General features: G+C 40.8%; 1 protein-coding gene across 17 annotated transcripts in view; it reads right to left on the bottom strand.

Annotated features, from left to right (window-relative positions):
• The window catches only part of AFF1 (ALF transcription elongation factor 1), a 197,278-nt gene that overhangs the window by 121,531 nt on the left and 56,497 nt on the right, over window positions 1-19,250 (bottom strand). Inside the window, exon 1 of one of the 17 annotated variants that reach the window (XM_086404863.1) lies at window positions 19,013-19,127. The exons of the other annotated variants lie outside the window; for them this stretch is intronic. Coding sequence (XP_086260989.1) covers window positions 19,013-19,074 — 62 coding nt within the window. The 5' untranslated portion in view covers window positions 19,075-19,127. Of the gene's footprint in view, window positions 1-19,012; window positions 19,128-19,250 lie in introns of those variants that run through there. 17 annotated transcript variants of the gene reach the window in all.

The raw sequence follows: 19,250 nt of genomic DNA on the forward strand, positions 1-19,250 counted from the left end.
TTCATGATCCCGTAGACTATACAGTCCACGGAATTCTCCAGGCCAGAATACTGGAGTGGGTAGCTGCTTCCTTCTCCAGGAGATCTTCCCAACATAGGGATCGAACCCAGGTCTCCTGCATTGCAGGGGGATTCTTTACCAGCTGAGACACCAGGGAGTCCCTTGGACTGCAAGATCAAACCAATCAATCCTAAAGGAAATCAACCCTGATTATTCATTGGAAGGACTGATGCTGAAGCTGAAGCTCCAATACTTTGGCCACCTAATGCGAAGAATTGACTCACTGGAAAAGACCCTGATGCTGGGAAAGACTGAAAGCAGGAGGAAAAGGGGACGACAGCAGATGAGATGGTTGGATAGCATCACCTACTCAACGGACGTGAGTCAGAGCAGAGTTGGTGACAGATAGGGAAGCCTGGAGTGCTGTAGTCCACGGGGTGGGCAAAGAGTCAGACATGGCTGTGCGACTGAACTGAACACAAGTAGAACTGTTAATAACACAACCTGGGAATAAGGCTTTTTACTGTGGAATTCTTTAAACTTTTCTGAATGTTTGAAAACGCCCCTGTTATAACATTAAGAAAAACCACCGCAAGAGTGAGTAAACATGGTAAGAATCCGAAAGTCCGGCCATGTGCCACGTTTCATCAGACACATTCAGAGACTTGTGGGGCAATCTGAAGTTTTATCAGAAAGGAATATTTGCGGAGCATAACATTCATCTAAAAAATAGCATGGTGGACTCTGGAAGGAAAAGAACTAAAGCGTGGTCCTGAGCTTGTGAGACACAGAACTCTCTCTGCTGTGAACGGAATTGAAACAGCTTGGGCGTCTGTGTGCATGCTGCCGTCTTTACAAGCACACTGAGCGCAACCTTTCTTCTCTCCTTCGGAGGCAAGCCCTGGCCTCTGCCTCTAACGACAAGCGATCCAGCAGAGATACACACACCATCTGCAGGAGTAAGTTTTGGCTCCCATGGCTCCCATCTGCAAAGCTTTCAGGGTGGTCTCCCAGGAACCACGGTATAGACAATCACCTTTCCCGCTTCCCTCCTCCCATCTTCAACTTTAAAAGGAAAAAAAAAAAAAAAAAATGTTGACTTTCCTGACTTGAGAACTAGGCTGTTTGGAGGTTTTGGAAAGTTAATCTTTGATTCTTGTCCTATTTCTTCATGTACTGATGTAGTGCCTATAAAGGAAACCCCATAATCACATTTCCTTCTTCATATTTCAGTGTTTCTCTTGCAAGTCCTTCCCTACAAAATTACCAAGCCAGAAAGCTTTGGGTTTTAAAGAGGTCTTGATTCTACAGTTCTATTTTACCCAGTTTGAGTTGATTCTATGGTTCTATTTTACCTAGTTTGAGTTATGTTTGATATCTAAAGTACAAAAGGCCCAGATTTTAGAAATGCATTTTACACAATTGAATCTGTAATACAATAGGTGCTTGGTTACCTTATACCTACCAATCTCCCTTTCTGTATATTTTTTTCCCCATGAACTAATTCAAAACGCTGCTGCAATCAACCACATCTCTGCCAGATACACTGAGGCTCAAGTCACTTGGAACTTTTTCCTTGCCTCTTTAAAAGGCTCACCTTAGTTCTCTGCTAATGGGCCCTGAGCACCTCTGACTTCTCTACCACTTCCAGCTATGGAGCAAGTCAAAGTCTGGCCACTCGAGGACTCCAAACAGGGACGACGGCTTTGCTGAATTGGGGGAAGGCAAAGAGGAGGCTGAGCAATACAGGACCGGATGGAATACTCTGGTGACTGGCACAGTAAGCTGGTTAAGAGCATGGTCTCTGAAGTTCATGGGGGTTCAGACTGGGCTTTGCCACTTCCTAGCTGTGCTCCTTTGGGGAAGTCATTTAACGTCTCTGAGTCTCAGCTCCATCGGTTGTTAAAAGGGATGGTGCTAATGATAGCGGCAATTCCTTAAGATTAATATGAGGATTCAGTGAACTAATGACCGCTAAACAGCATAGTAAACAGAGCACTCAAGTGGTTAAGAAAGAAGCCCGAAAACACCTCCTATGTGTACCTCCAACCTAAGAAGACTGTGTTCTTTATCCACTCGGGGTGGACACTTCCCTAATTTGCAACCTGGAGCCACCCAAGCCCTTGCCGGCACCATAGCCCGTTTCAACAAATCTTCTCCTTCCCACACTCACAAGTGTTTCTTCCATTTTCTGAACTTCTGTGAGAAGCCTGACCATTTCTCCCTTTTCCACAAGATGGTGTAATCCACACAGGGTCTTGTGCACTGTGCCCCAAACAGGCCAAACAACTCCCATTTGGGGCCAGCATCGAATGAGCTGGAGTCTGATTATAGCCTAAGGTGCTCTCTGAATCACAAGTACCCCATGTCTACGCACTAAGGGGGCCCTGCAGAGGAGGGATCCTCCACCACGGCACTATCAACATTCTGAGCCAAGTCATTCTTCGTCGTGGTGGCTGTCCTGTGCATTGTAGGAAGGTTAGCAGGGTCCTCTGCCTCTATCTCAGAAGATGGTAGGTAGCACACCCTAATTCCTGCTTCGAGGATCAAATATGTTTCCAGAAACCGCCAAATACCCCTGGGGCAGCAAGGGGTGGTAAAAGACCCTCAATACCCTTCTTTCCCTTTCTCCCTTACATTGAGAGCCACTGCTCAAGAGAATGAAGAGAGACCCCAAGTTACTGTCTTACTTTTCTACTGAGAAAGCAGACCGAAAACAAACAGATCTTTCCTAACTAACAGCTGCATTTATGACTGGCACCTTCGAGACTGTCATGACTAGCTACTGTCAACAGAGAAAGTCACAATCGCTAAGCTCTGGTTCCTCTTCTTTAAGATGGAGATAACTATACAAAGGTTTAGGACTGTTTTAGGCATTCAATTACCTGATGCGTACATAAAAAGCAAGGTGGCCCATTGTTAAAGAATCAGCCTCCCAACCAGGCGAGTAGCGTTCAATCCCTGGATTGGGAAGATCTCCCTGGAGAAAGAAACGGCAATCCACTCCAGTATTCTCGCCTGGAAAATTCCTTGGACAGGGGAACCTGGAAGGCTACAAAGAGTCGGACATGACTTAGCGACTAAGCAGCAACGCATACCTAGTGCTTAGCCCAGTGCCTGGCACATAGCAGAAAGTACAATCATTCAATTAAACATGGTACAATGGTCCCTAGAGCCGAAAACATTCCCCAGAACAGGTAGAAACAGGAGAAAACAAGGACAACCCAAGGATGGCGTGAGCAGCAGGGGCAAGCAGGTCCACGCATTTCATACTAAAGAGAGGCAGAAGGGTGTCTGTTTCACTCATGGTGAGTTTCTCATAAGGCTTCACATTTTATCCACGAAGGTTCCACCCACATATATCTCCCCTTCCAAATCCTACAGGAGTTCCCTGAGTTACAAACACCCCACAACTTCAGACGGTTGCATCGTCTCTGCCTAAATCCCCCATGGGGCAAGACCAAGCTGTGGGGAAAACGGTGCTGGGTATTAGGGCAGACTGACCTCAAATTTCTTTTGCACGTTTCATCACCCTGATAGGAATTTTACAAATACCATGTTTCCCTATTCTCCCTCCCTTTTCCTGTTTCAGAGTCACAGTTCATAAAAAAAAAAAAAAAAGACACATACAATCGTGTTCCACTTTTTCCATCCATCTCTTGTTCCATTAGTAAACCAAGGAATACTGGCCGTATGGATAAGTGCGTGAGGATAAAGACAGTTATCCTGGAAGTCTGGAGGAGCTCTGTAGAGGCAGTCACTTGCTGGGTAACCAGGGTCAGTCAATGAATGAATCTCCACTAGCCTCAGTTTTTTCATCTGTGCAACAGGATCTGTGTACATCTGTGTACATCTCCACCGTACAGATGCAATGATCTCAAATATGCAAAGTTCCTGGCTCAGACCATGTACATACATATGTTAGTCGCTCAGTCATGTCCAACTCTTCACAACCTTATAGACTTTAGCCCACCAGGGTCCTCTGTCCATGGGATTATCCAGGCAAGAATACTGGAGTGGGTTGCCCTGCCCTCCTCCAGGCGATCTGCCTGACCCAGGGATTGAACCTACATCTCTTACATCTCTGGCATTGGCAGGTGGGTTCTTAACCACTAGCATAACCTGGGAAGCCTCAGAACATAACAGAATAAATGACTGTTATTATCACACACCAGAACTATACATAAAGCCTCTATCCTTCAAAGTGTCCAAGTTTACCGACAGGAATGCTCCTAAGATAATTCATTTTTTCCCACATTCTCCCCCTGTCTCCGACATTGAACTCAGAGATCCCTTATACCGCTCCTCCCTCCTGCCAAAACAGATAAAAACAAACCTAACTGGAGTCTAGGATAAACCACCCTATTCAAGCATGGTTTGTATGTTTCGTTTCATCAGCTGCACTGTTTTCCATGATTGTTCCAAATGCTTGACATTCTGGCAGCAGGAGTGTAGAACACTGGGTTCAGCCTGGGGGCTTAACCTTCATCACATGAGTTTCATCGCTGTTCTGCTGCTTTTTCTGTTCCAAACACATTTTGGGGAGAAAAGCAGTTAATAATGAGGAAACTATCTATGCTTTTAAAAAAATTAAAAATCCCAATACCTTCTGAAATAACCACTCACTCTTATCAGCTCAACTATGAAAATACAGTGGAAAAAAGTCATTTCTGAAATAAATCAGAAATGTTTTCCTCAAGTAAACGAGTAATTACAGTGACTCTTACTGTCCCATGGTTTGGGCACTATTTTTAAAGGAATTCCATAAAAATATATCTGAATTTTCCATTCCTATATATTTAAATGAATTTTAGACTTACAAAGTTAAAGGCAATTGTCAAAAATCTGTTTATTTTCTTATTGATTTTAAAATGAGATTGATAAGAAAAAACAAAAAAGGCAATTTTTCAAACTAATATTTAAAAGCATGCTTAGAACTAAAGATTTCAGCCTGCATGTATGATTCCAACTTCTACTAAGGTAATATTTGGGTTCTGTGTGAGCACGCATGAACAGTATCTGCAAATGTGAATAGAAAAAAAAAAAAAAAAATCCCACAAGGGGTCATCAATTATTACAAGTTTGTGGGCTATACTAGCTCTTCAACTATGACAGTCTGGTAAGCAAACACAAATGAGTGACGTTCATAAACATGGTGTTCAGGGTAATTTCCATAACCAGAACGACGAACAGGCCGTAACAGCCATTAAACCAAAGTGGCAGTGTGTTAATACCTCCATTCCTACCTCGGCTCCTAGCACAACGTATAAAATAAAACCTTGTTGTAGTCAATGTTAACTGGGCTACCTTCAGCTATTAAAAATGTATTCTTAGCATGGCATTTCTAAGCATAGAAGATCTGAAAGTCTTTATCTGTTCCTTCTCAAATTTAAGAGAAAAATGACAATCTCAAAAACCGCAACAGCCTAAAGTAACCCCAATTTCATCTTCTTTCCCACGGTATGTTGAATAAATCACTTATCAGATGTATACAAAGAATAATTCGATTATGTGAAAACATTTAAGGTGTAAAGAAAAAGCTGAAAAGGAACACAAAGAAGATATTTGGTCAAGCCCTTGAGATTTAAGAAAGATATTTCTCTCATCTTAATTATAGTTAACTTTAAAAAAATGTTGCTTTTACTTTACTGAACTTCAAAAAGATTTTAAGGTGCCTAAATTATATCTATTATGGACTAGGAAAAGTGAAAGACCAAAAACTCTGCTAGAAAGTGAGATGCTATCCACAGCAAAACAGAGATGGCAGAATACCCCTTCTGCTCAGAGCCAGATGTAAATCACCTATAGAAATAAGATTCCACTGAGAGTCATACTAATAATACATTCATTCCTGACAGAAACAAACGCATGTTTTCACTTCTTTCTGGAGAAACTGAGGCATTCAGGATTTCCCAAATGTCTCCAAGATGAATGAGTGGTGTCTGGCTGATGATTCACGAGTCCCTGGCACTCAAACCTACCTTTTTTTTCCATTCCGTGAAAATCTACAAAGAACACAGAAATCCTGTTTAAAACTTTAATCCTTCTGAAAAACAGGATGAGGTTTTATAAGTTTGCTAGGAAGTCTTCCTACTAAAAACTACCAGTTTTTGACAAACTACTCGAGTTGATCTTGAAAAGTATACATGAGAAAATATTCATGAAAATTCCGAAAGCATGAATGGGTAAAGGAAGGAGACCAGCTCCATCACATATCAAAACACATGATAAAGGTGCAGTCATTGAGTTGACGGTGGTTCTTGAACAGAGAACAAAATGTTTAGTCTGAGGGCAGGAAGGTGGAGGTGGAGTGGGCTGGACCACCCCTCCCACTCCTTAAACTAAAATAAAATATACAGGAATGAAAAATGTAAATAAAGATACATCTTTTATTTTCACAAAATGTCACTGATACTCAAAAGAAACTTTCTGGAAGTATCTATAAAAACTAATACCTTCAAGGAGAGTGATCTAAAATGAAACAGAACAACTGTGAATATTTATGCATTGAAAGCACTGCATCCACATTTGTAAAGCAGAAACTTAAGAAGATGGTAGGAGAAACAGAAACTCTCTAATTGTATGAGACTTTATTCATCTCTCAGTCCACAGCAGAATAAATGGACAAAGACTATAGAAATAATGTAAAAGAGACGTAATGTGCAAACCCACATATAACTCTGGACCCTGAAAATACGAATATACCTTCTTTTCACATGTTCAAAATACAGTCATAAAACTACCATCTATTACGCCACAGAAGGTCTACAGCTAAATACATGAAATGAATGCATGTATGAAAGTAACTATAAAATGGAGGTACAAGAGAGATGAGGTGACGATGAATCTAGGATCCTGGAAGTAACTCTACACAATTAAATAGAGCCCTGACACATGCAAAGGGTAAGAACTTTCAGTTCCTCTAGTCGTTTGTTGTGATCACTTTTTTTTTTTTTAAGAAGCCACAGAATCCCTTGAGAAAAAGGTACTTAAAACCATCTGGTACTTCCTAAAATAGCCAAGGTAGAGGATTATCTATTTCTTTATATAAACTAAAAGAACACCACCTCCTACTGTATTTTCATGTTTAATTAACTTCAATGACAAGCTCATTCCTGGGCTTTGCTTAAACTTAATATATACAAATTACTTCTTCAAGATCTGTTTTTGACAGATATGGAGGCCATCTTTCACCCCACTCCCCATAACAGCCTTTCACATGTATAGAACGATGCTTTGTAGACTGACCTTTTTAAAACAGCCAGCCTTAAAAACCCTTCTCACAGTCCACATCTTTATTCCCTGATGACTGTCCTCACTGAGCTGGGACTACCTCCTTTGTCTGATGGCTTCCAAACCAAGAAAACGTCCTCGAAGGTTTCTGTTTCCGTATGTTTAATTTGTTTATATGTATGCACTAACGCAAAGTCTTAAAAAACATAATCTGTTTTTAAAGTTCAAGTTACATTGTTATGGAACTCATTTTGCCTTCACTAAAATAAAATTAAAAAAAAAAAACAGGGCTGAGTTTTGATAGAATTAATTCACAACCAAATTTTATTTTGAGAAACTGCTCCATGATGGTTATTTCCTAAAACCATACTTGCCCTGTTTTAAAAATGCCATCCTTCTCACCATCGTCACTTATTTCCATGCACATTCTGAAAGGACAATTAATTCTAACTTGTCATGATTTGCATTTTCTCCATTTCAGGTTAACTTCCTTGAAGGTCTTCACAGCCCACGTGGGACCAAGTTGCCCACACTCCCTTATTCTCCGGCCCGGCTGGGTTTCTGTCATAGCACCTAATGCAGTTTGCTGTTGCTCTGCAGCCAGTTTGCTGATCTTCTGTCTTCCTGTGGGAAGGGAGATCCTCATCTGTCTGAAGCAACACAGGGCCCTGCTCACACAATGCTGGCTCGGAGTGAACAGTGAGGCTCCATCAATTCAGGATACAGAGAACCAACGTTAAAAGCGCTGTCCATGCATGGGAATTGGCCACAGTCACTAAGCTATTAATACTGACAGATAATCTTTAAGTGGGCTTCCCAGGTGGCGCAGTGGTAAAGAGTCCACGTGCCAGTGCAGGAACACACAAGAGTTGAGGGCTCAATGCCTTCAGGAAGATTCCCCTGGAGAAGGAAACGGCAACCCACTCCAGTATTCTTGTCTGGGAAATCCCATGGACAGAGGAACCTGGACGGCTGCAGCCCACAGGGTCGCAAAAGAGTCGGAGGCTACTGAGCACACGCACATGCACGGGCACACATACAATCTTTAAGCAGATTAATTATTAATAAATTAATACTCAGAAGCAGTGAATTCTGATAACATCCCATAATGCACTGATGCCTCCAAAGCAGAAAAACACACCAGGCAAATTCATTCAGTCAAGGCAGCCAAGCAGCAGCCAATGAAGCAGGGCCTCATAGCTCTTTTTGTTTTTGTTTTCCCAGAACAGCTGTCACTGCCATCACACATGCATGTACAGACAACTTTAGAGCATGTCATGAAATATTTCTGTTTGTAAAATAGGTCTATCTTTTCTAGAAGGTTGGAGCACACCATCAACTGAAGGCACACGGTCACCATCTTTCCTGGCAGGAACCCAATTCTAATAATTTCCAGAAGCCTCATTTCATTAACGTATCTTTGCATGCGAGGGTGTACCAAATGAGACAAGCTAATTTCTGCCTGAATGTTTTTTTTTTTTTTTTTTTACTAACTGCACTGAAGTAACAACTTCTAGGGCCATTTTGTAGTTATGAAAGAAAGGGTACATATTTATCCTTTATTGCATATTTGATATATATATATTTATATATATAACATATATTCTATATTACATATGTGTGATATTTGAGTTGTGGGTTGGAACTTTCTTCTGCTATTTTAGCAACAGCTGATGCTTTAAATTTGGTTTTCTTTCAACATTCCTTTTCATACTGGAAAAAAAAAAAAGGAATGTTGAGCACCAAAGAATTGATGCTTTTGAACTGTGGTGTTGGAGAACACTCTGAGAGTCCCTTGAACTGCAAGGAGATCCAACCAGTCCATCCTAAAGGAGATCAGTCCTGAATATTCATAGGAAGGACTGATGCTGAAGCTGAAACTTCAATACTTTAGTCATCTAATGTGAAGAGCTGACTCACTGGAAAAGACCCTGATGCTGGGAAAGACTGAAGGCAGGAAGAGAAGGGGACAACAGAGGATGAGATGGTTGGATGGCATCACCAACTCAATGGACATGAGTTTGACCAAACTCCAGGAGTTGGTGATGGACAGGGAAGCCTGGCGTGCTGCAGTCCATGGGGTCGCAAAGAGTTGGACACTACTGAGCGACTGAACTGAAACATTCCTTGATAAGTTTCTTTTACAAATAGCCCAATCAATTTAAGAAATACCAAAGGGATTTCTTTATAGAAAAAAAAAGTTGTGGTTTTAAGTCATATATAAATTTTAAACATTTCCTAATAATCAAATGAAAAACTGATCACATCTCAGAACCACTACTTTCACAGCCACAACCACAACAGACCATGAAGATAGTACATAACTCACAAAAAATTGAATGAATGGGCTATGGGTGAGCATATATTTTGAAAATCAGTTTGGTGGTTTCTCCAAAAAGTTAAGCACAACACTGTCATAAGACCCAAAAATTCCACTCCTAAACAAGAAAAACAATCTACACAAAGGACCTGCAAATATTCAGAGCAGCATTATTCAAGTACCCCTCCCCCACCAAAAAACAAAAAAAGGCAAAACACCGCAAACAGCAAGTCTATCCTATCCACACAATGGAATGAATCACGCAGCAAGGACAGAGCTCCTGACACCCGCTATGCCACAGAGAAGCTTCAAAAAATTCCATGAGTGAAAAAAAGCCAGGTGCAAAAAAAGCCAAGGTTCCATGCACGTGAAGCACCCACAAAAGCCAAACGTAAACTCAGACAAAAAGTGGATTAATGGTTGGATGGGGCATGAGGGGAGATAAAATGTTCTAAAATTGATTAATGGAGATAATTGCATTATTCAGTAAAGGAACTAAAAATCGCTTGAAAAGGCCAACTTTTAAGATCTGCATTATATGCCTCAAAATGGTAAAGAGAGAGGGGGGAAAAAAACCTTGGGCTGGGAAGAAGCATCCATAAAATGAGAAGTAACGTGGACATAAAAGATCTGGGTGACAGTGAACATGTCTTGATTAAAGCTAACCCCTATCCATTTGTAAAAAAAAAAAAAAAAAAAAAAAAAAAGTCACTTACCACGATACCCAGAAGACCAAAAGGAGTGGAGAAGCTTCTACTTTGGTCTTTAAAATAATAGATAATACCATTAGCTTAGGGGTTTCACCACAGAATTATGGGTAACCTCAAATAGAAACCAAGTTTCATTCTAGGCTAATCATGATAACTGTCAAGACTTTTAAAAGCCCACAAATTAAACTCACGTGAAGTAAATCTAATGATTTCCACTTAATCCTCAGAAAAACAGGACTGTTAAAATATGTTTGTAAGATGTTTGTAAGAATAGGTCCCTGTCATGAGGGTTAAAACAAAACTCCTACATTACCAGCAATATGATAGAAATTATCAAATTCAATCTTTTATGACTTTCCATCTAGAGCTTTTTGTCTTCCAGGCGGTTTCAACTCAAAAACAAAAATTAAGTTTAACTGGTTTACTCTGAAGTTTACTGAAACCAAGTGACACAGACCACACTGCTTATTCGTCTCTACATCGTCAGGTAGCAGAGCCTCATTGTGAAACATACTGGGTTTCCTCCTACCCTTTAAGTATCCTAATGTTTGTAAATGTTGCTGCCTGATTTTTTCCATGTGGTACAAAGTTTGTATTCACACAGCCTTTTTTTTTTTTTCAATGGAGCACTAGCACAAGTATGCCTGACTCTAAGAGGGAGTTGAGAGAGAAAGGCAGATATACAGACTATAAAAGAATAACAGAAAAATGTAATTACTAAAAATGTAAAGGTTATGTGAAAATTACTCAGAAAAAAAACATAAAATGAGAGTTTTAGCTCCTGTTTTACAGTCTAGAACTTTGAATCAATAAGTATTTTTAATCAAAAAAAACAAAACCAAAATCCTATTTTCAAATGGTCTATTAACTCAGCAAGAAGCTATTTTCCTTTAAAAAAAAAAATAAATAAAACCTTAAAATCCTAAGATCATGAACTCAAATTTTTATCAGTGTTTTAGTAGCTAAAGTTACCACCTTACTAGGCAGGTCATCTCACTTAGAAATACTGAAGGTAAAAAAACATATATATTATTTTGTCAATCATGAGACAAAAATATATAACGCCTACAAAGCTGGATAGGAGACAGGTTTCATACTTTCACACAAAACAATGGGAACTGGTTAATTTTATACCACTTTCCATAAATTCACATCCCAAGAAAATCAGGTACACCTGTATTTTTAAAGCAAAGAGAATGGGGAGAGGAAAATCATTTAGCAAGTTACCCAGATGCATAGCTACCCAGGATGAAAGCCACAGGACAGTCTCAGCTCTTGCACCACCAGCAAAACATATGCCCCACATCAAAATTTAATTACACTGCACAACACTTTGTGAATTCAGCTTCATATTTTTATCGACTGCTCTGCTTTTGACAGGACAGTTTCCTGAAGGAAAGTTCCAAGAATTGAAAAGTTCCAACACCCACATACCAGAAAGCGTTTCCTGAATTTTGTTACAGGAACTGACTTCTGCTGTAATTTTAACATTTACTTTCCAGAGGAGTTTCATTTAAAAATTTTTGTTGCAGATTCTTTGCTCAACACCTAGACAATGCTCTTGCTTAAAAGGGTTGGGGGGGGGGGGTGGAGAAAAAACAAACTTTTATTTCAATTTCAAAAGTTGGGATGTGATTGACTGACTCACTTGTACAACTGACTCAGTTGTAACTTTTTCCCTGGGACCAAAAACAACTGCCACCTGACAGGGGACGGGGGTGGGGGCGTGGAGTTAGCAATTTTGGGAGGGAGCCCAGAGTAGACATGAAAGGGTTGATTAGGTAACCAGGTCCTTAAGAAGTAATTCTTGAGAAAGCTCGGCTTGAGCAAACGTTGGAGGTTGCTTCTTGGTATCTCCCTTTTTGTGTTTTAAATATAGGTGCATTTGGACATTTGAACTAGCAGAGTTTGTAATTGATACGTAAATTTATAAAAGTAGACATCTTCCTTCTGTACCAACCTCTAGTCTATTTCAATGGTGGGGGGGGAGGAGGAACACGTGCACCGATGAACATATATTAAATCAGAATGTAATGGCATTGCATGATATAGTTTATATGACACTGTATCTCTCTCACACACACCTGATTTCACCAAGAGTGGTAGGTGGCCCTCTGGCCTCAGACCCAGCAGGGCTCCTCTACCCAAGCTCAACCCTGGACCTACCCACTAGGAATCTCTGGGTGGGGATGGGGGGAGTGTAGAATCTGCGTGTTCAGAAGCTCTCGTGGTGCTTCTTGTGTCTAGTCTGGTTTGAGAACCTTGAGCTTAATATAACCACCCTGCTCCTAAAATATTCCTTCACTTTTATTTGTTTCATTGCCCAATTGAGTGGTAAGCAATACTGGAAAGAAAGGCAAGATCCTTTGTGGGTAAAACACCGGCAAGCCAGTAGTGACTCAAGAATCATCTCCTGAACTCTCCCCGGCCCACCCAAACAAAGGATCAAGTGGCCCACAGGCCTCCAGAGGTTCACCATCACATGAGCCATGGGGGAGGAAGGACAATCCTTGGTACTTTCAGGACGTGGGGGAACTGTGGGTGTCCCTCTGGAAACACGACACCTAATCCCCAAATCAAGACAATTTAGCTGTCAATAGAAATACAATCTATTTCCCCCTTCTGTTTGCTGCAGTTCCCTTTTGACAAGATGTCACTACTGGGATTTCCTCTTAATATATTAAATCTGACATCAAATCACTGCTTTGAGTAACAGCCTTAAGAACCTGACAGGAGTTCCAATCTGGTTAAATTAAAAGAGAAGCCAATAAACCAATGCAAGAAAACAACAGACGTTCACCAGAGAAAAAGACTCGCAGGATATTAAGTCGGCTGGCTTTGTGGCCCTCAGGTTAAGCTTTAACTTGCTATGGGTAGATAGGAAAAGGGGAAAGTTTGCACAGGGGCGGGATTCTCAACACTGATCGCTGCCAAGACACAAAAAGTCAGTGCTGGGATGGTTATTAAAGTTAATTTTTACTTTTGGGTCTCCAAGGGCATTAACACCAAAAGTTATAAATCTTATCCACCCCCCTCCCCCAGGGCCTAAAGCTAAACGTCATCTGCTACAGACATACTCGAGCAACATATTATTTTGTGTTCTACTTGCTGTTTTATTTTGAGCAAAGGAACACATTTACATTCATACACAAATGAATGAAGGGGGATTTTCTTTGTGGCACGGTGGATCAGAATATGCCTGCCAAAGCAGGGGACATGGGTTCGATACCTGCCATGGGAAGATCCCACATTCTGCGGAGCCTGCAGCTGCAACCACTGAAACCTGCTGCCTAGAGTCCATGCTCCACACCTAGCGAGCAGCCCCTGCTTGCTGCCAAGTAGAGAAAGCCTGCACACAGCAACGAAGACCCAGCACAGCCAGAAATAAATAACTTTTTAAAAATAAAATGAAGAACATCTGAAGCAAAGCTAAAATACTACAATCTGGCTCCCCCCAGTTTTTTTTTTCACTGAAGGAAAAAGGATAGGTAACCATTTAAGCTGTAAAAGTTATGCACCCAACCCGTATCAATAAAATGAACCAAAACAGAGAGGTAATGACACCCAAGCTTGGTATGTTTGTACTTCTGAGCCAAGAAAAGTTGTCCTCAGGGTGCCCGACTGTATTTCCAACTGGTACGGAAAGTAAAGTCAGAATACACTGTAGTTGGTAGGCCTTTCTCACCACCATGTCACGTACAGGACTTCCCCTTTCAGAGGACAGATTTTGGAAATACATTTATCGTCCTATCTCAGGAAGAAAATGAAATGGAGAACTTAGCTAACGGAAAACTAAGTTTAGATATTTAGAAGCAATCAAGTTGTGTGTTACAACTCAAAGCAGTTATGAAACTAACCAGCTTTATAATTCCTCCATTTTACAACTATTAAGTAAATACGTAGATTCCCATGCTCAAAACAAGGGACAGCACCCAGATAAGGGTGATCTCTCTTATTGATGATTAAGATAATGAATATATTTGATATTTAAGTTGCTTAAATGAAGCATTCACTGAATTGCATTTTCAAAATAGTATAGAACCAGTTAGTGAACACCTTTTCATGGTACAGTATGGAATCCCCTAACTCTCGTGAGACCGCTTGAGTCCATTTTGCCAAAGAAGATCCCCATAAATCAGATGATTAAAAAAAAAGACTCAATTCTCCTACGACCTTCATCATGGTAGAACCTGACGTCTGAGCCAGGAAGCTCAGTTGGGCTCTCAGGATGAACTAGAAGGAAATCACTTAAGGGACCTGTCTGTTTCTCTTCTGTCCAGGACACAGTTTACAATGGTGTCATGAGGGAAAAAATGAAGGCGTTCACTGGGGCAAAATACTGCATAAATTATTTCCCTCTTGAAATCACTTCCTTGAACTGCACTTTCCAAAACACCATTCTTCTTTGATATTTGCTCATATTTAATCAGAGTTTTTTTGCTTTCATGAATTTTCTTCCAAGGCAATCTTTATAAAGCTCATAAATCGGGGGTGGGGGCAGAGGATGGGGCAAAACTGGTTCCATACCAGTTTAAGGGCCCTGCCTTTTGCAAGGGAAAACTTTCCCCACCAGAGTCAGAGATCCACCAAAAACCAGCTTCATAATAATCTTGGGAACAATCTGACTTTCCTCTGTTTTTTTTTTTTTTTTAAAACGTCATTAACTTTAGGCAAATTCAAACAAAAAACCTGTGGGAGAGTTCACTAAACCTAATTTCCTTTTGCAGTTTGTCTGAAAACTTTTTTTTTTTTTTTGAGATGCTCTCAGCCACTAAAGAAACAAGTTCAACCCCCTCCCCCATCTCACTGGAGCACCCCAGCCCACCCTACCCTGGAGGTGGGGGCGGGGAGGACAGACCAGGGCTTCTCAGGTAGCACAAGGTGCATTTAAAACCAGTTAATCCCTACCGGTAGTTGAAGATACATATATATTCCTTTCTAATATTCAGGGACTGCTTCAATGAAAGGGTTAGCAGAGATGAATCAGACAAAGCCCTCTTTTCTCTTTTACCCATCAACACATTCCTCAATATAAGGCAAGCTAATCCTCATAGAAAAGGATAGATCTACAAACTGATAGGATTTTATACCTTCCCCTACCCATCATAGGGTTTACCAGTCCACAAAAGATGGTCGGCCAGGCTATATAGATCTATGAAAACAGTTTCTAAGAGCTTTAGGTCAGAGTTTGGAAACTAAAGCCATAGTCTGTAACTATTTCACATTAAAGGAAGCAAGTTTGTTACAATTCTCACAGGAAGTATCATTAATGTATCTGCTCTGCTTACAGATTCCCAAGAACTGCACACACTGATCTGAGAGAGGAGGCATAGAGTATGCTCTGCTTTAACAACCTTGTACTTTTAAGTAACTGCCTTTCTCCACAATTCTGAAAAGGCAAACCATATATTTGACGTTCTCAAAATACTGACCCCAAATCTAATTTTTAAAACTTAGGCAACTGACCTTTCATTCAGTAAATGTCTTCCATATCTAGCAGAAGACATAACACAAAGCAAAACAAAACAATCAATTTAGTACTTTCTGCTTTAAAGTGAAGGAGAGGATTATGCAACCTTAACTGATGAAAGTTCACAAGCCAGAAGATACTTAAGTAGTCTCTCCTTTGTTCAAAGTACTTCTAGCTTATGCAGGGGACACTAAAAATATGAGACAGTATCTTAAGGAGCTGACTACAGAGAAGAAATATACATGAAAAATTAGTCACACACCATCCAGTGCTACAAAATGCAACTTCATCTAAGTTTCCATCTACCTCTTCTACTCAAAAAAACAACAGAAAACAAATTATTTAAGCAGTGCACAATGAAACTATTGTGGTTAGGACAAGCTGAGCTATTAATGTTTAGATCCAGTGAGTCCAAGATTCTAAATTAATTGTTTCAAAAACCAACGGGTGCGGCAAGTGGCACATGGACAAGATGTCACTGCCCCAGACTGTACATCACAGGTGACGGTTCCTTTGCTATTAGCACTGCTTGGGCAGCGGGGCGCAACTTGAGGGTTTCCAGAAATCCAAGAAGACTTGCAATCTTCTCCATCTGTTCTCTCTCTGGATGTCGGAGAGACACTGTCCCACAAACACAATGTCTAAGTGAGCTTGAACCACATTCCAGCTATAAGTGAAGACAATGTGTATTCATCACTTGTAAAACACAGCCCCAAAAGATACATGCACCCCGATGTTCATAGCAGCACTGTTTACCATAGTCAAGACATAGAAGCAACTTTAAAATCCATCCACAGGGGAATGGATAAAGATGTGGTGTGTGTATATGTATGTACGTACGTGCACGCATGTGTGCTAAGTCGCTTCAGTCGTGTCTGGCTCTTTTCGACCCTGTGGACCAAAGTCTGCTAGTTCTTCTGTCCATGGGACTCTAATGGCAGGAATACTGGAGTGGGCTGCCATGCCCTTCTCCAGAGGATCTTTCCAACCCAGGGATCAAACTCACGTCTCATGTCTCCTGCACTGGAAGCAGGTTCTTTACCACGAGCGCCACCTGGGAAGCCCCTGTGTGTGTATGTATAATGTGTGTGTGTGTGATGGAATGTTACTCAGCCTTTAAAAAGAATGAAATAATGTTATTCACAGTAACATGGATGGAGTCGGACACGACTGAGCGACTGAACTGAACTGATACTGAATGAAGTCAAACAGAAAAAGAAATGATATTGCTTACATGCAGAATCTTTAAAAAAAATACAAATGAACATAAAACAGAAACGGACAACAAACGAACTTATGGTTGGGGTGGGGAAGAATAGTCAGAGAGTTTGGGATTGACACGCACACACTGCTATATTTAAAATGGATAACCAACAAGGACCTACTGTATAGCACAGGGAACTCTGCTCAAAGTTATGTAACAACCTAAATGGGAAAATAATTTGAAAAGAACAGATACATGTATATGCATAACGGAATCACTCTGCCGTACACCTGAAACACAACATTGCTGATCAACTGTACTCCAATATAAAGTTTATAAAAGCAATAAACTACTGGAAAGTTAAATAAATTCTGATGTTCCAGTGTACTGAAACACTGGGAGTTAGACAAAACAGTAATTTTAAAGAGTAAGTAGCAGTTTAGAACAATGCTTATCATATAATATTGCATGAAAACAAAACTCAGATTATATCTGTGATGAATGTAACTAAAATGATTTCTAGACCCTCTGAAGAAGAAATACAAAATAAATAAAACACAGTTATTGATGTGGTAAAAAGAAAGAAGGCTTCCCAGCTGGAAGCTAGTGGTAAAGAACCTGCCTGCCAGTCCAGGAGACCAAGAGATATGGGTTGAGTCAGAAAGATCCCCTGGGGGAGGGCACTGCACCCCCACTCCAGTGTTCTTGCCTGGAAAACTTCAGGGTCAGAGGAGCCTGGCAGCTTACAGTCTATGGGGGTTGCAAAGAGTTGGACACAACTGAGCATGTGAGTGCGTGCTCGCACACACACATAGGAAAGAAAAGAAAATGCACATTTACTACTTGTGAGAGACACTCCCATAAAGCAGACATAATGCAAACAAGACATCATAGCCTTGTGGCTTTGTTCCTAGTTCAAGGGCACCTCTGAAGGCCAGGTAGAAGAGCAGAATGTGTATAGTCTTCCTATTTCAATCACCAGCAAATTGAACAACCATGCTGATAACTCGGATTTCTACATCTTGCAGCAGAGTATTTCTGGCAGAAACTGCTTTTTTGTGCCTTTAGATTGAGGCCCTGCAGCTCCCCTTTTACACCTCATCTCAGCATTAAAGAGGCAGCCTGGAAGTGAGGAAACGCTGCAGGCTGCTCAGGAGTCGGGCACTGCTCCACCTGGGTAACCTCAAGCAAGAAAAGACTGACTGGGCCTCAGTTTCCTGAACAAATGTGAAAAAGAAAAAGTACTTACCTATTTAAGTGACTGCAAAGAGTCAACCAGGTAATCCAATTACAGCTGCTGTGCCTGGCACACAGCCATGTCCAATTTAGCTATTACCTCATTTTACTCTTCATTAGTTTAAGGGCACAGACACTGAAATCACTCACACCTGAGTTCAAATCCCTGCTTTCTAGCTTTGAGCACTGTTAGATGCTATTTAGTTTCTTAATCACAATGTCTTAATCCAAGGTTTTGATGCCCTGGACCCTTCAGGCAGTTTACATTTCAGTCAAGACTAGTAAAAATCAAGATGCAACTGTAGTTTCTCAGCAAAGTTTTCCTACAACACGGCCCCAAGAACCTCCTTCTTAGAAAAACCAATAAAATGGGGGCAGGGGATAAACCACTGAGAGGAGAGGATTAATTATATACAGAGCATATAGGAGACACTCTATAGAGTGAAGTTCTCTTCCTATAAAGTTCTATCTCTTAGGAAAAAAATGTAAACTCATCAAGCCTACCCTTCAACAGGAAAGCATCTATTTCTCTGACATATCTGGGTCTTCAGACCCGACTTGTGTTTAGCCTTGTAAGGTTCCCCCAAATGACTCTACGACCTCAAAAAGCAACTTGAGGAGCCCTCCAATTATTTTAAACGTGACACCAAAGGACTTTCTAATAAAACTGAAAGTTAAAAAAGACGGCATATCTAAGTTCTTAAGCCTCCTTTAGCCCCAACTGCTGTCACTACTAAAATGACAGCCACACAGCAGTCTGAATCTCATAATCACTGACGCCTTGTCATCGCTCTTAAAGGCTCATTTACCAAAAGGAAAAAAAAGAAGAGGTAACAAACCAGGGAAAGTCAGAGCTGGAGGTTCTTACTATAGCGTTCCTCTGACAGCAACTGCTGTTCATTATCCTCTCCCTTCACCAACGCCGGTACATTCCTGGTCTTTGCCTACTCAGCAGATTCACGAAAGCTGTGCCGTTTTATGTGCGATCGTACGTTTTGGCAGTAAAATTTCCAGTTACTTACCTGGCAAATTCTCAACCACCAACCCCCAAGGCGAACTGTTTCGCGTTAATTGATT

Source organism: Bos grunniens, chromosome 6 (assembly GCF_055505025.1).
Source record: "Bos grunniens cultivar Pamir isolate PY7600 chromosome 6, Bosgru_T2T1.0, whole genome shotgun sequence".
Lineage (NCBI taxonomy): Eukaryota > Metazoa > Chordata > Mammalia > Artiodactyla > Bovidae > Bos > Bos grunniens.